The sequence below is a fragment of the Manis pentadactyla genome, chromosome 3 (assembly GCF_030020395.1).
Source record: "Manis pentadactyla isolate mManPen7 chromosome 3, mManPen7.hap1, whole genome shotgun sequence".
NCBI classification, from domain to species: Eukaryota; Metazoa; Chordata; class Mammalia; order Pholidota; family Manidae; genus Manis; species Manis pentadactyla.
This window is the reverse complement of record NC_080021.1, coordinates 61,066,229-61,084,143: the sequence shown is the minus strand read 5'-3', so window position 1 is coordinate 61,084,143 and position 17,915 is coordinate 61,066,229. Positions and strand designations below refer to the sequence as shown.

General features: G+C 38.9%; 1 protein-coding gene across 7 annotated transcripts in view; it reads left to right on the top strand.

The window, feature by feature from the left end:
* ZFHX4 (zinc finger homeobox 4) overlaps positions 1 to 17,915 on the top strand; it is a 173,423-nt gene that overhangs the window by 148,731 nt on the left and 6,777 nt on the right. For 4 of the 7 annotated variants that reach the window (XM_036887487.2, XM_036887489.2, XM_057497959.1 and 1 more), the window contains exons 7-10: positions 4,249 to 4,385; positions 4,627 to 4,827; positions 5,347 to 5,464; positions 5,940 to 11,309. In XM_036887487.2, coding sequence (XP_036743382.2) covers positions 4,249 to 4,385; positions 4,627 to 4,827; positions 5,347 to 5,464; positions 5,940 to 11,309 — 5,826 coding nt within the window. The remainder of the gene's footprint in view (positions 1 to 4,248; positions 4,386 to 4,626; positions 4,828 to 5,346; positions 5,465 to 5,939; positions 11,310 to 17,915) is intronic. The other 3 variants (XM_036887490.2, XM_057497960.1, XM_036887488.2) reach the window with 1 other exon arrangement.

The following is a 17,915-nucleotide window of genomic DNA, read 5'->3' as shown; positions in this document are numbered from 1 at the left end:
CCATCCAGACAAAACTTGGGCATCCGAGAGGATACAGAGCATTGCATAATGGTAGTTGTTTAAAGCAAATTTTTACTCCTTTATAAATGTCTCCCAGGTATATCTATAGGGGTAGAAATGGGATTTAAGCGCTAACTAAAACCAATTACTGAGATGCAAATATTTAGCCTTGAAACCTCCTAGATTTCAAGACAGTTATTGTTATTAATAATGAACATGAACAAAGTTTTCTGTTTTCTAAATTGAATCTGATTAGGTGAAAAAATTATTACATGGATATTTCTCCTTGTAAATATTTCTAATGATTGAGTAACCACTTACGTATATATCATTTCTTTCTTACATCAGTTATAAATGTCAAAAAATACTGACAAACTTATAAATTAATCACTACCTTACTGTGTAAGATGGGAAAATAGCATGACCCCACTTTAATACAGAATTTCTTAGACAGGAAGGAATTAACACATGTTAGGAAGACTATGTTTGTGTAAGCTGTTGTGCTGCATTGCTGACATTAATCTCTAGGACTAGAGCTTTCAAAATGAGACTTGTAATATGCAAGTTATATTTGTTGAATATTCATTCATAATAGAAAAGCCTCCTAATGCCTCATTTATATTGTCATTTAAATCTAGTGCCACTTTAGATTAATTATAATCCAAATTATAGCTCTGTGCAGTACAAGAATTAATATAGAGTTTATCCAGATTAATACATTTGCATTGAAAATGTAATATGTCTCTGCCATGGCCAAGGGGACCACATTTTAATAAAGGAGTAAACATCAGGAAAGATGGAAATTAACCTTCATTACTGCAATTAAAATTATCCTTTCATTCTAGTCTCATTAGAAAGAATACTGTACCAGCAATTATAATTTAGAATTATTTGGAGTTGAATACATCTTCTGTTACATCCAAGTTTTATAGTATTCAAACTTTATCAAATACCACTGATTGATAAATAATAACTCAGTATTATGTTTTATTGTTTTTCAAGATTTGCTTTGAGTACATATGTGTTATTGGATTTTCCTTACTTGTTATGAGTATAAGCCATTTGACAGCCTTCTGTATTTTAGGGATTGAAAATTATTAAGTAGGCGGCATCTGAATTGAAATGAATTATGTCATTTTTATATTAGCAGTCTCATGCAAGTTAAATAATCCCATAACTGACAGATAATCATTGGCTCATCTAGTTGGCAGTGCTATTTGTAATTACACTTCCTTTTGTTTTGCTTAAATGCAGTAAAATAGCAATGTTTCTTGAGATTATTGTGATGTCCTTAATGACACAAAATGAATTATGATGGCATTTCCAAATTTTGTCTATGGTAACAAGTAGGTTTTATTTCAAATAAAGTTTCAGATAAACTGTAAGTAATCACAAAACTTCATCAAACCTTCCAAAAATTGACTGGTCCTTATTTAATATACGATATTTCTAGGATAAAACAATGCAAGGAAAAACAGAGTTGATTTCCTATAATTTACCAGGGAGGCCATAACACCTGAGACAGTGCCCTTTAGTAGCAAAGCTTGCATGCAACTTCCATCATCTTTGCAAATAATTCTGATGACCTGCCTTATTCTCAAGAGTCTGTTTTTGTCTTACGTTATTACCTCTCAGCATTCTCTGCTCCTTTTTATCAATGGCATGCATTTCTGGGGTGCCCAGCTACAGTTAGGAGCCTAGTCTTTATTTATAACTTCTTTTAAAATCAGAATATAATGGTTTTTAGGAAGCTTCTAGCTTATATTAAGATCATGGTCTAATTAACTGATTAGCCAAAAAATATTGAAGTTGACATATTGTAGGTGGGACACTATAGCCAACAGTTATCACAATGACAAAGAATTAATGACCCTAAAACTTAACTCTTTCTTTCTTGATGCAGCATGGAATGTCAGTAAATTCAAAAACAATTGCATTGTTGATGAATATTAGTAAATATCAAAATAAGAACATGGATTAATTATACCAATGTATCATATAATCTTCATAAGATATTTTAAACCCTGAAATCAAGTTTTGATCCTTTATATCACCAATATTAGAGCATATGTGCTTAGGAAAGTAAGTCCATAGTTACACCTTTAATAGATTTTAGGAGTTTCTGGAGGTTTATTCTATTTCTGATGTTACATAAGGTCTATAAGCAGTAAAAGTCATGGAAATTCTCTTTTAACTTGTATGTGCCTGTCTTTGGTAGCATAGGGAATTGGACTAACTTATTTGGTCATGACTGATTCTACCATGTACACTGAAGGAATATGACATAGGGGAATATGACATACTATTAACATAGACTTACCCATTAATGGGGAACTTCTTAAGACATCTTCCAGTCTCACAGGAGAAAGCAACTGACAGACATTTGCTGATTTAAATGACAATCATTTTAAACAACTTGATCTGACACTGTAAGCAGTAAATTGTATTTGCAAATACTACATATCATATTATTTTCATTAATGTTTAACACTTTGAAAACAATGCACAAAATGTGTTTTGCTTTGAGAAAATAAACTTATTTTTTGATGTCAGAATTAATTATGAAATAAACATTCCTGTTTTTGACATATCTTTGGGTATCAAATTCTTGGATATTATTTAATATGTAACAAAATTCTTCAGTCTATCTCAAATTTAAGTTCATTCAAATATAAATATGATAAATATTTTTTTCAAATGTCTAGAAAGAATCTAAATTTCTCCAAGGCATATGTATATATGGTACAAAAATACTCATTCAAATAAAATATAGTATTTGTAAATCTGAAAGTCAATCTCATTGTAATTTGTTGAAGGCATAGCACTAATTCTGTACCTACCACAAACCTCAAGGGAATAAAATCATTGTCATTATCTCATTTACGTTCTATTTTAATTTTGGTCTCCTCAGAGTCATTCTTACTTTAAAATTTCTTTCTGAATTTGAAACTTCTGAATTACTTATATGGTATAAAACATGCATCTCTATCCAGGATTAAAAAAAAAGAATGTATTTTTTTGGTTCATTTTTACTTTGTTTCCATAACATCCTTGACCTTATTTTTAAATTAAAACTGTGTTAGTTTGCAATAAAATGCAATTTGTTCATTTATATGAACCGTATGTGGATTGGAAAAAATCAAGATAAATCTTCATGCACAGCATACAATCAGATTACGCCTAGACTCTATATTTACGCAGGGTCTGATAGCAATCAATGGTTTAGCTTCATTGCATTTCAAGATATATTTGCACCCAGTTGTCCAGTGATAGTGTCCTCACCCTGGAAATAATTTAGTTGCAAATTGACTGGAAGATGGTGAAAATTGAAAGTTAAAATTAGAAATACTCATAATAAACAGCAGAAAAGAGGTCAGATGATGCTGTGCTATGATGAGATTGGAATGGATGGTAAATGAGGTTTTGTGTTTGTCGTGAGATGTATGTGACATGCCTACCCAATGTCGCTGTAATATCCAGCCTTGCAGAGGAGATTATCGGGAAAATTGATGCTGGAAAGAATTTTCTGTTAGATTGGGAAATTAGAATCACACTCTTTTCTTTAATGTGTGTGAGGCTCCTACACATTACATTGCTCATCTAGGCAAAATTTTAAACTGTCTTTAACACCGAGTATTTGGATTAACCTCATAAAACAATTGTCTTCTTGAGATTTGGATCATGATATTATGTGTCCAGCCAACTGCTAAAACATCTAAAGCAAAGAGTAAATCACAACTGCAGCAGCAGATATGTCTACTTAATTTTTAAATCCCACATTCACCACATAGAAATATTATTTTCATTTCTGAATTATAACTAGTCTGCTCTCCTCAGAATTTTCAGATGTTTTCAGTGTCCAAGAATTTTAGAAAAGAAATAGGTAATTAAACATTGCTAAACATAATTATTTTCTAAGTTAGCATTTGTGAATGGAAGGAGACTTGCTTTAATGTGATAAAGGAATTCTGAGACACCAGAGAGCACATGGTATTGATGAATCTTTCAAGGCACCTAGGGTTATCTAAACATGAGACAGGAGTACATTTTAAAATATATTTATAAAGTCCATTTAGTCAGTGGACGAAAAGAAGTGGGCTTTTTGCCTTTTGAGATTAAAAGTGCTTGTCTGGTTATTTTTGTGATTCAGTGGATTTAGAGTCAACCTATTTGAAAATCATGTAATTTTTCAGAATTTGACATTGTTAGTCTTTTAAAATTGATGTGTTCTATTCTTTTTTGGGGCAGCAGGAATAATCACACCAGAAAAGGAACTAAAAGTCAGTGTGGGAGGGGGGACCCAGCCACTCCTGCTGGCAAAGGAAGAGGATGTTGCAGCAAAAAGATCAAAGCCGACAGAGGACAGTAAATTCTGTCATGAACAGGTAAATATGATTTTCCCCCCTTTGCTGGGGAAACCTATTTTTTTGTGTGCTTTTTTGTTTTTGTTTTTATTTTTAATTATTGCCCCTAATAATTGTAGAACCCCAAATGATTCAATGCTATTGAAATTGTATGTTGACATTGCAATTGGCAATATAATTAACTCTTGGTATTACTTTTAATGTTCTAAAGTCATCAAAATACACTGACTAATAATGGCCATGTTTATTCAATATTTTCCAGTTCTATCAGTGTCCTTATTGTAACTACAACAGTAGGGACCAAAGTCGCATCCAGATGCACGTCCTATCCCAGCATTCAGTGCAGCCGGTCATTTGCTGTCCCCTCTGCCAGGACATCCTCAGCAACAAAATGCACCTCCAGCTGCATCTGACGCATCTGCACAGTGTGTCTCCAGACTGTGTAGAGAAGCTGCTCATGACAGTAAGGATACCAAATGCTGATGCATGTGTGATATAATCTCAGTAAAAGTATCAACACAAAGTCTGTAATTATTGGTTGGTAGAAATTTATGTCTTCTGCAGTACTTAAAGCTTTTTGCTGACTGTGTTATAAACATCACAGTTCAAGGCCCATTTGTTGTCTCTTTTGCTTAGGGAAAAAAAACAAGGCATAGCTTATTCAGTGTTTTGTGGTCTTATTTTTATCTCTATGTTAATCAAATGGCTCACGTGGGCACGTCAAATTTCAAACCTCCTTGATTATCATCATAAAATAATTAGACCTCCAAAAACCTTCAGACCATATTTTAAAGAAGAATACAGCATTGTAACAGCATTGGTCTGAAGTTGGAAGGGATGGCATTGGCCTGTAAGATGCACACAATGTCCCTGCTTTGGATGGAAAGATGTTAAATGGAATATGCAACTTGTGAAGAGGCAGATGTGATGGAGCCTGTGACTTCCGGGGTGCATTTGACATGAACCCCTTGGGTTTTCACAGGTTCCTGCCCCTGATGTGATGGTGCCAAACAGCTTGCTACTGCCAGCAGCCTCCTCTGAGAAATCGGAGCGGGACACTCCTGCAGCCATCACAGCTGAGGGATCTGGGAAGTATTCAGGTATGCCAGGCAATGATCAAAATCGGGAGCATTTGTGGGGGCATTTGTGGGGATGTTCCAAGATTATTATTATCAGACTTTAAGAAAAAGCAGGAAGGAGCAAAAAGGTGTGGCATTTCTAAGAGCCACATGTAGCATATACTTATCTGTGACTGCCCTTGGGTGACCCACGTGTCAATGTGTGCTCTAATTCCTGGACGCTGGTATCATGGTTATGGCCCTTGGTAGCACACTGATTGCAGCATACTCTAATTACCTTTGACTTGTTTTCTTCCCTATCCTGAAATTCCTTGAGGTCAAGGGTGATTTCATATCCCCAGTGTCTGATACAGTGCCTGCCACATAGGTGCTCAATAATTATTTCCTCAGAGAATCAAGTAATCAGAAACCCTCAGAGACTCTTACTTACACTATTTGGTGGCATTAAAGCAGTTGGCTTTCTTCTTATAAGTGATAAATCTGCTTTCTTCCATAGGTGAAAGTCTAGTGGATGACAAAAGCATGGCAGGTCTTGATGATTCAAAGGCTAGTGTGGAAATAAAGAGTGAGGAGCAGAAACCAGCTAAGGAAACCATTGAGGTGTCAGAATGGCATAAAAACAGCAGTAAGGATATGAAAATCCCTGACACACTGCAAGATCAATTGAGCGAACAGCAAAAGAGGCAGCCACTCTCAGTTTCGGACCGCCATGTTTATAAGTATCGCTGTAACCATTGTAGCTTGGCTTTTAAGACTATGCAGAAGCTTCAGATACATTCCCAGTATCATGCAATTCGGGCCGCAACGATGTGTAATCTCTGCCAGCGTAGTTTCCGTACATTCCAGGCTTTAAAAAAACACTTGGAAGCAGGCCACCCCGAACTGAGTGAAGCTGAACTTCAACAGTTGTATGCCTCCTTGCCTGTGAATGGTGAACTCTGGGCCGAGAGTGAAACTATGGCTCAGGACGACCATGCCCTGGAGCAGGAACTGGAGAGAGAGTACGAGGTGGACCATGAAGGGAAGGCAAGTCCTGTAGGAAGTGATAGTAGCTCTATTCCAGATGACATGGGCTCTGAACCAAAGCGGACCTTACCTTTTAGAAAAGGGCCAAATTTTACAATGGAAAAATTCCTTGATCCATCTCGCCCGTATAAATGTACAGTGTGTAAAGAGTCATTCACCCAAAAGAACATTCTCTTGGTCCATTATAATTCGGTTTCTCATCTACATAAGTTGAAAAAGGTCTTGCAGGAAGCCTCCAGTCCTGTTCCCCAAGAAACCAACAGCAGCGCAGATAACAAGCCCTACAAGTGCAGCATCTGCAATGTTGCGTACAGCCAAAGCTCGACCTTGGAAATCCACATGCGGTCTGTGCTCCACCAGACAAAGGCGAGGGCCGCAAAGCTGGAGCCAAGTGGTCACGTGGCCAGTGGGCACAGCATTGCAGCAGTTAATAGTCCCAGCCAAGGGATGTTAGATTCCATGAGTTTAACAGCGGTAAGCAGCAAGGAAACCCACTTAGATGCCAAAGAACTAAATAAAAAGCAAACTCCGGAATTAATCTCTGCTCAAGCTACTCATCACCCACTGCAGTCACCAGCACAAATTCAGATGCAACTACAGCACGAGTTACAACAACAAGCTGCATTCTTTCAGCCTCAGTTTCTAAACCCGGCCTTTTTGCCTCACTTTCCTATGACCCCGGAAGCACTACTGCAGTTTCAGCAGCCTCAGTTTCTCTTTCCATTCTACATACCTGGGACAGAGTTCAGCCTGGGGCCAGACTTGGGCTTGCCAGGCTCTGCCACATTCGGTATGCCCAGCATGACAGGAATGGCGGGATCTTTGTTTGAAGACTTGAAGCAGCAGATTCAAACCCAACATCACGTTGGCCAGACCCAACTGCAGATACTCCAGCAGCAAGCGCAGCAGTTTCAGGCCACACAGCCCCAGCTGCAGTCTCAAAAACAGCAGCAGGTGCAGGCAAGCAAGGCATCGAAACAGGAGCAGACTAGCAATGCCACTACAGACTGCCCGGTCGTGAAGGATGTGCCCCCATACAAGGAGGCAGAAGAGGTGGCTGAAAAGCAAGAAAAGCCAAAGCAAGAATTTTTAAATGAAGGTGAAGGGCTCAAAGAAGGTAAGGACACAAAGAAGCAGAAATCTTTGGAACCATCCATCCTGCCACCCCGAATAGCTTCGGGGGCGAGAGGAAATGCAGCCAAAGCATTACTGGAAAACTTTGGTTTTGAACTGGTCATTCAGTATAATGAGAACAGGCAGAAAGTTCAGAAGAAGGGCAAAATCGGTGAAGGGGAAAATACTGATAAACTGGAATGTGGAACATGTGGAAAATTGTTCTCCAATGTTCTCATTTTGAAGAGTCACCAAGAACATGTACACGGGCAGTTTTTTCCATATGGTGCACTAGAAAAGTTTGCTCGTCAATACAGGGAGGCCTACGACAAGCTCTATCCCATCTCGCCATCCTCGCCAGAAACGCCACCTCCACCGCCTCCGCCTCCGCCGCTGCCTGCAGCCCCTCCACAGCCCTCCTCCTTGGGCCCCGTCAAAGTGCCTAGCACGGGGCCCACTCCCCTCCAGGCTCCGCCACCCACTCCTCCACCACCCCCGCCTCCGCCCCCGCCCCCGCCCCCACCGCCACCCCCTTCTGCTCCGGCACAAGTCCAGCTGCCTGTTTCCCTAGACCTGCCACTCTTTCCTTCCATTATGATGCAGCCCGTGCAACATCCGGCGCTTCCCCCCCAGCTCGCTCTGCAGCTGCCCCAGATGGACGCTCTCTCGGCAGACCTCACTCAGCTCTGCCAGCAGCAGCTCGGATTAGATCCCAACTTCTTGAGACACTCTCAGTTCAAACGCCCACGGACAAGAATTACAGACGACCAGCTGAAAATCCTGAGGGCTTACTTTGACATCAATAATTCTCCGAGTGAAGAACAGATCCAAGAAATGGCGGAGAAATCTGGCCTCTCTCAAAAAGTCATCAAGCACTGGTTTCGAAATACGCTTTTTAAGGAGCGACAGAGAAATAAGGATTCACCATACAACTTCAGCAATCCTCCCATAACTGTTTTGGAAGACATCAGAATTGATCCACAGCCGTCCTCTTTAGAACATTACAAATCTGACGCATCATTCAGTAAAAGGTCTTCTAGAACAAGGTTTACCGACTACCAGCTTAGGGTCCTACAAGACTTTTTTGACACAAATGCTTACCCAAAAGATGATGAAATAGAACAACTTTCCACTGTTCTCAATTTACCTACCCGCGTTATTGTTGTATGGTTCCAGAATGCACGACAGAAGGCACGGAAGAGTTATGAGAATCAAGCAGAGACGAAAGATAATGAAAAAAGAGAACTCACCAATGAACGGTATATTAGAACAAGCAACATGCAGTACCAGTGTAAAAAGTGCAATGTGGTTTTCCCCAGAATCTTTGACTTGATCACACATCAGAAAAAGCAGTGTTATAAGGATGAAGATGATGATGCCCAAGACGAAAGCCAAACCGAGGACTCCATGGATGCTGCCGACCAAGTAGTGTATAGGCATTGCACAGCGTCTGGCCAAACGGATGCAGCCAGAAACGCTGTGGTCCCTGCAGCGAGTTGTGGCTCTGGAACTAGCACCCCTCTGATTCCTTCACCCAAACCAGAACCTGAGAAGACATCTCCAAAACCTGAATATCCCACAGAAAAGCCAAAGCAGTGTGACCCTTCTCCCCCTTCTCAAGTCACCAAACCAGCCCTGCCATTAGCGTCGACTTCCTCAGACCCACTGCAGGCCTCTGCTGCAACTCAATCACAGCCACAGCCACCAAAACCACCCCAGCTTGTGGGAAGACCTCCCTCAGCCTCCCAGACCCCGGTCCCTTCCAGTCCACTGCCAATTTCCATGACTTCTCTCCAGAACAGTCTACCTCCACAGTTACTACAATACCAATGTGATCAGTGTACAGTTGCCTTCCCAACTCTGGAACTCTGGCAGGAGCACCAGCACATGCACTTCCTCGCTGCGCAAAACCAATTCCTCCACTCTCCCTTCCTGGAGAGGCCCCTGGATATGCCCTACATGATATTCGACCCCAACAGCCCATTGATGACTGGACAGCTGCTGAGTGGTTCTCTCGCACAGATGCCACCTCAGACCAGCTCCTCCCATGCCACAGCCCCTGCAGCCGTTGCTGCTTCCCTTAAAAGGAAACTGGATGATAAAGAAGATAACAATTGCAGTGAAAAGGAGGGAGGGAATAGCGGTGAAGACCAGCACCGAGATAAACGCTTGAGAACCACAATCACCCCGGAGCAACTGGAAATCCTCTACGAAAAATACTTGTTGGATTCCAATCCTACCAGAAAAATGCTTGATCATATTGCACGTGAAGTGGGTCTGAAAAAACGCGTTGTGCAAGTCTGGTTCCAGAATACACGAGCCCGAGAGAGGAAAGGCCAGTTCCGGGCGGTGGGTCCCGCGCAGTCCCATAAACGGTGTCCGTTCTGCCGAGCCCTATTTAAGGCAAAGTCAGCCTTGGAAAGCCACATTCGCTCTCGGCACTGGAATGAAGGAAAGCAGGCAGGATACAGCTTGCCACCAAGCCCTTTGATAGCAACAGAAGATGGGGGAGAAAGCCCGCAGAAGTACATTTATTTTGATTATCCATCTTTGCCCTTAACAAAAATTGATCTATCAAGTGAGAACGAACTGGCTTCAACTGTGTCAACACCTGTTAGTAAAACAGCAGAGCTGTCACCGAAGAATCTTTTAAGCCCTTCTTCTTTCAAAGCAGAATGTTCTGAGGATGTAGAGAATTTAAACGCCCCTCCTGCTGAGGCCAGCTTTGATCAAAATAAAACTGATTTTGATGAGACTTCATCAATTAATACAGCGATCAGTGACGCCACCACCGGAGACGAGGGGAACACCGAGATGGAGAGTACCGCGGGGAGCTCTGGAGATGGGAAGCCAGCTCTGTCCCCCAAGGAGCCCAAAACTCTGGACGCTGTGCCGAAAACTGCAACCACACCCACCACGGAGGTGTGCGATGAAAAATTTCTCTTTTCTCTCACGAGTCCCTCCATACATTTCAATGATAAAGATGGTGAGCAGGACCAAAGCTTTTATATCACGGATGACCCTGACGACAATGCTGACCGCAGCGAAACATCCAGCATAGCTGACCCGAGTTCACCGAATCCATTTGGATCCAGCAATCCTTTCAAATCCAAAAGTAACGATCGACCAGGACACAAGCGTTTCAGAACCCAAATGAGCAATCTTCAACTCAAGGTTCTCAAGGCCTGCTTTAGCGACTACCGAACTCCAACCATGCAAGAGTGTGAAATGCTAGGGAATGAGATTGGTCTGCCCAAGCGTGTGGTGCAGGTGTGGTTCCAGAATGCAAGGGCAAAGGAAAAGAAATTTAAAATCAACATAGGGAAGCCTTTCATGATTAATCAAAGTGGAACAGAAGGCACCAAACCAGAGTGTACCCTCTGTGGGGTGAAGTACTCTGCCCGCTTGTCCATCAGAGATCATATCTTCTCCAAGCAGCACATTTCAAAAGTGAGGGAGACCGTTGGGAGTCAGCTTGATCGGGAGAAAGATTACTTGGCTCCAACCACCGTTCGACAGCTGATGGCACAGCAAGAACTTGATCGTATAAAGAAAGCTTCAGATGTGCTGGGCTTAGCGGTACAGCAGCCAAGCATGATGGACAGCACCTCCCTTCACGGCATCAGCCTGCCAGCAGCCTATCCAGGACTCCCCGGCCTTCCTCCAGTCCTTCTCCCTGGAATGAATGGTCCATCCTCCTTGCCTGGATTTCCACAAAACTCAAACAGTAAGTCATTTCAAGGAAAGTCAGTCTAATTAATCAAGTGATATTAGGAAGCCAATCATGTGTAACCAAGAACAGGGTACATTTGGATCTCTTCTTAATTTCAGTAAGGAAAATCATTAAATTATTTGGAATACATATTTTATTGGCTATAATTAATAACCAGGAAGCAAGTCAACCTGAACATATGCAGAAAAATGAAGAGTAGGTAGGGCACAGCAGTGTCTCAGAAATACATTATTTATGTCATCTTTATGTCTTAGGCATATTCCTTTATACACTCATTTCAATACTAATTTCAAACACAAACCTGTGGCATAATATTTGGCATTTCAGCACAAACATGTTGCATAATATTTAGTATACATATTAAGAAAGTTAAGCATTAAATAATACATTTAATTGGTATTTTAATTTATGCTCTTTCCAAGGGACATGTTTGTCTTTTTCCCATAAGGGTGAGGAAGTTCAAAAGTTAAGGGTCCTCTAGCCACAGGAATTCACCCACATTATACCTAGCAGGTAATAAAGCTTATGTTTAAAATTTAATTATTAAACATATGACTGCTGTGGTAATTTGTAATTTAGCATTGATATAAGATTTTGATTTTTGTAGCATCCATTATTCCTTATTATTTAAATAAATTAATAACCTTAGAAATATGTTCATATTTCTCCATGCCTTTTTACCCCCATCCCCACACAAGGTCTAGTATTAAGTCACACAGAATTATAAAGGTGTTTGAGGCAACCCCAGAGGATGAATCCAGTTCTGTGTTCATCAAGAGAAATATAACTTGTGCAGTTCAGACTTTGTGAAGAAGTGTAGGTATCCAATTATATTAGGCTGAAAAACTGAATATAGTGTGCTAGGCAACCACATAGCCAAACATATAAAAATGTTTACTATTTTATATGTCATATGAAAGTTACATACCATCCAAAATAGAAAAAAATTGATTTTTATAATTTCTTCTTGAGAGTAAGTTTTACTTTCAAATTAACAGTGATAGTTTATTTTTCCTTTTCTGAAGGAAATTTTGACATTCTAAACAGACCTATCTACAATGAGCCAATTACATATGTCTAGTAACTTTCCAAAATATGAGAGAGCTTTTTTCATTTTTATATAAGTCTCAAACATTACTTAAATTTCTTATAAAATTTCATCTTTCTCTTATAAAAAGCAAATTGCCATTTGACCTTCGGAAGATGTTACTATTTTAACTTTTAACTTGAGACATATGAAAACGGTGATACTGAATGGACTCTTGGTATCTTGCTAGCTTATCTGGTTCTCTGTCCCGAATGACTTGTTGTCATTAGAGAGAAGCAGAATGGAGCTACACATATAAAGAATGTTCCAGAGAAAATTTCCTCAATGCCCCTTCCTTTAGCTGTCACACCAACACCTTCTCCCCACATAGTCCATGGGGCTGAATTATCTGGATATTCTTTGTGCTACAATTATGTGTTTTATTTGTACATTTTAAATAAGCCAGATATGATTATTTTAACATCAAAGCACTGGCTGATTTCTTTTGCTGATGAATATATTAGTCTTCAGTCCCAATTTATATATCACTATGATTATTAATCTGTAGTAAAATGTCTTATATGGAAAAACTCCTATAATCAGTTATGTTAAATGGTTTTTCCATATAGTGTCTAATGTGGAAAAACTCCTCTATGAACAGTTATGTATAATTTATAGTTATTTAATATTAGATAACATTGTATAAAATACAGTAAAATTCTATGTTTTACGTGCACTAAGAACAGTTGAAGTGTCTGTGCCTTTAATGCGCAAGTCGACTTTGATTAACGATGCCTGCACAGTCACCCACCTAAACGCGATAGAGCATCTTGGCTTTCTTTCTACTGGTTCAGCAGGCCTTTGCTTGGACAATGAGTCCTTCATGGACTGTCCCTCTGGTTTGTCATTCTGAAACCAGTACCCCAGGGCCTGTATGAGAGAAAGTAATAAGGCAGGAGAGACATGTTCATGAAATACTTACACAACCTGACCTTTTCCCTCTTTCTACTCACCATAAATATAATTTATATCCTCCCCCCGAAATATGGGCCCTGTTTTTAACTCTCAGGGTGTGGGAAGATGTTGGAGGCAGGTCCTCCTCAGCGAGTAGTATCTTTAAATGCATCAGGTACTGAAAAATTCAGTGCCCTGAATCAGTTGCTTTATTAACTCATGGACCAGAACAGACCAGAGAGTGTTATAGAGAGAAAAAGTCTGTGAACATACCTACTGAAATTTGCAATGTCTCTTGAATTAGTTCCTTATGATAGATTTTAAACATTAACCTAGCAGAGTTACCAGCAAGACCCCATCTGAGAGTCTGGGTTCCCACATTTCCAACACACATCCTTTTTAGGTTAATTTACTTGTGGTTTGTAATGGCGAATATTTTAATCATTTCAGGGAATGGAGCTGTGGTTCTCCATCATTCTCTTATCATCTTTGAGTATTTCTCATTAAACAAATATCTCATTTGTTTTCTGGGAGAAATAGACATACCAGCTAGGTGAAATCAAAAAGAGGAAATTACTATATAAGGAGAATATTTCTGCATTTCATATATGTCCTGGGGGTTTTGCAACAGTTTCTTATCTACATGAATGAACTTCGAGAATATGACATGTTCATCTTGGGCCCATTTTAATAGGATTAAATTATGGAAAAGGGTTCATTTTAAAGATACCCCATCACTTTGAAGGTAGATTTGAGGGCTCTGATCTCAAGGAAATCACTAAAAAGGGACTCTACTGAATAAGATTTACCATAAAGTAAGTCAGATTCCAAAGGCTATGCCCCAAAATTTATGTAATTGGAACATACATATTCAGTTTTCTTATTAATCAACCTCTAAATTTGCTGATTTCAACACCCATTTTATTCTTTTTGGGGCAGAATTCTGTTTTGGTTTACTAGCTTTAATGTTTGTAAGACTTACCTTACTTTCAAGAAATCTTCAAATTATAGTCTTCCAAAATCACAAAGAAGACCCTTTCAAGAGTAATATACCTCACGTGTGCCTGCTTCCTGGATAATGATCCAGTCCTAAGTTTAGTATCACTACTTACTGTTACTCATTTTTTAATAAAATAATTATTTTCTGCCAAAAAATTTTTCCACATTTGTCTTTTTCTATCATGAACTATGCAAAAAGCAAAAGTAGCAATAGAAAAATCCCATGCCTGTACACCTGGAAAAAAAGTTAAAACTTTAAATTTACATTTTATTCTTTAGGATGTTAGCTTTCTTTGGCATTTGCTCAAGATGGATAGAAAAATAACTGGGTTTTCTATTTTCAACTTATTTATGTTATCATTTTAAGTAATGTCTGATTTTTACATGTTGCATTAGTATTTGGAAATGCTCCTAACCCAGTCTTCTTAAATGGAAGTTTAGAACATGCCTTTTGCATTTTTCTCATACTTCAATGTAATTTACTAGCATATTTGGGGTAAATCTAGATAAGACTAAGTCTTTAATAATTTTGGCACAACTGTCTTTGGCCCCATGTATATAATTAGCTATGTTTTCACCTGAAAAACAAACTGCCTCTGGGAGACCTTGATCAAAGAAACTTGAGGAAAAAGAATTATATCTAAGTTCATTGTGAGACAGGCATTTTCTTCTGCAAGTATTACTTTCAGGAAAACAAAAACAAACAACATGATGAGAGTGTGAGATTATCTGTAGCAAAACTTTAATCTCTCAGTGAAATTTCAAAGAACAGCAGTAGAGTTAGGGAACAGGAAAGAATGTATTTTTAGCATTCATTGTAACTCCAAAACAGGCAGGAAAATTTGACATGCATTTAATTTGTAGTTACCACTGCTTATTCTGCATCATGATTACTGTTCAGTTTTCTCCTCTGTTTCTGGTTTTCATATAACAGTTGGCTACTGAATGTTTGTCTTTGAAAAAACAATTGCAAATTTTTACAGGCTTATGTCTTTACTAGTAAGCCCAATGTACATTGTTCATTATCCTTTATCCATATCTCTTTTCCTAAAATTTTTTTCTTAGCAGCTGATAAATTTAACTCAGCTGACTAATTTAATCCCTCAAGATGCTGGATTCGTGAAAATCTCTGCTAGTCTTTGACTATAGTAGTTAGGATTACTACTGCGGTCTTAAAGCAATTTCCATTACTTCATTATATGACCTCTAGATAGGAACTTGTATACCCCAACTGATGGGAAGGCCTGAGTCAACAAGTATTGATCCATTTTGCTTTCTAACTACTATTGCTGTTTTTTTTAAATCTTAGTCCCTTAAAATTCCTCGTGTCTTAAATGCTCATGTCAGAAAGATAGGTAAGCCAGAAATTACCTTAGACTCAGAGGGAGAAAGACTTAGGTGGAAGGGGGTGTAAGTATTGAGTATGAAGTCTAATGGTACTAGACCTAGAACTAAGTTTAGCTTTATGAATATGCAGAAGAATCTGGCTAGCAATATAGTATCATTCTAACAATGCAAGGAAGGCTCTTTTGTCCTTACTAAAACTTCTTCCACCTGTGTCACCCATGCCTTAAATTCCATAATTAGATAGTAATTCCTTTGACTTAATGCATTATCCTTTGTTAAATGGAACATAGCATAAAATATCATGAAATTAGAATACCATAGCTGGAAGAAGCCTCAAATTATCTCATCTAGTATATATTAAGCCTTCTCAGAAATAGGTATATTCATATCTTTGGTTCTTGCAAGTAAAGTCTTATGGGGAAGCAATGGAAAGAAGATGAAGATAGTACTGTAGGAATAAATGTGAGGGAGTTGAGAGTTTAAGCCCCCAAAAGCAACTCCATTACCTCATAGTTTTCTCTAGGGCTATGTCTAAAACCAATCAATCTAAGTAGTCCATCATACTAAATTGGATAAAAGATCTTGATGTTTGTTTCTCCTGGAAATCCATGTTATTTTCAAGGATATTTTTTTTTTTGCATTATGCATATTTAACCTCTGAAATTGGTTCAATTAGACAGGAAGATAAATTTGAGTGGCAGTTAAAAATTTTAGTTTCCCTGCCCCATAGCTACCACTGAGTCATAGATTTCTGTCTGTCAAATAACCTAACAGCTATAGGACTCAACCTTCTCACTTAAAAAATGGAATTTTTTGCATCTGTCTCCACTTAACATTGAAGATATTGAGCAGTTAGTCTCTAACATGATGGACATTCCTTAGAAACTCTCACTAATATACAACTACAGAAATCATTCCAAAACAGGTCAGAGATGAATTGGGTATGTACAGTTAAAAAGAAGGTCAGCCAGTAGTATGCTAGGCTAATTTGACAGTAATATGATAATGGTTAGGGTCAAGTTGAGAGTGATGGTGAGGACTTCAGAGTACCCTGAATGCTCAGCCTAAGAAAAACTTTCTCAGCTGAGTAAAGATTAATTAAGAAACTAAAGTTTTGTTCTAGCTGAAGAAATACAAGCATACAGTTTTGTTACACTTGTTTTTCATTTTTTAAAACACCCACATGTTGCATTTAGCATAGAGGTAAGACTGACCAGTATTAAAAAGATGGTCATGTTAAATCTCTGATCTTTTTCTCTACAACTATGACCGATAATTTAAACTGTATTCACCTCCTGGTTAATTTTTCCATCAGCCCATCAGGCCTCCATCATAGTCCTCGTCCTGAACATTTGGTAGTGAGCCTTCCCCTCATTCAAGAATGAACCTACTGTCCATTAGGCTTCTGGTCTGTTCCTTTTGCACTCAAGTTTATTAGCCTCTAATAAACTTATTCAGGAAAGGCACAGACTTTTACAATTCCCTTTTCTATCCTGAGTTGTCATTCAGTTACTCATCCAACTATCCAGCTCAGAAAAATGGCTCTGTAATAGGTTATTCCCAGCCACTACATCAGATTGCATCCTTGAAATCTGGCAAAGATCTCTCCTGTTATGATAGGAGCCATCCTATACCCTACATGTGTCTGCCTCCTGAGCATGCAGTTTCCCTTCTCTAATGAAGTGAGGATGGTTTTTGCATAACCTGGAAGAGGCATGTTTTGGGGATAATAAATCTGAGTGTTAATGTTTTCAATTCCTATCAGCCAAATTGTTAAGATGGTAATACATAACTTAACCTGCACCTCTAAATATGAAATCATGCCTAACCATGCCCAGTCCTTGTAATGAATAAATGACTTCACTGCTCTTTGTTTTTTGGTGCCTGCAGTGGTCATTCACTATCGCAATTTAATCAGCTTTTCACCTTTATTCAGTGTAAATGTATTTTTCTACTGGAACTTAGGCAGATAGCTAATTACTTTTAGTGGATGTAGTGATTATCAGACTGCTTCAGCAAAGGAGGAGTGGCCTGCCTTTCCAGAGGTACAGTAAAAATTGGTCAAAATGAGTAACAGAATAGGGCTCTGGCAAACTATGTCAGAAATAAGCACTGCCGTTCACCACCGTGTTCTTCTTCTAACCAGGTGTCTGTCATAATTTGAGAGACTTTCGTTTTCTGAGTGAGTGAAATGTCACTAAACTGTGTGGATTCCATTACTCAGCATTGTGGTGGGAGGTAAAACTAACATAAGAAACGTTGTAAGCCCAGGA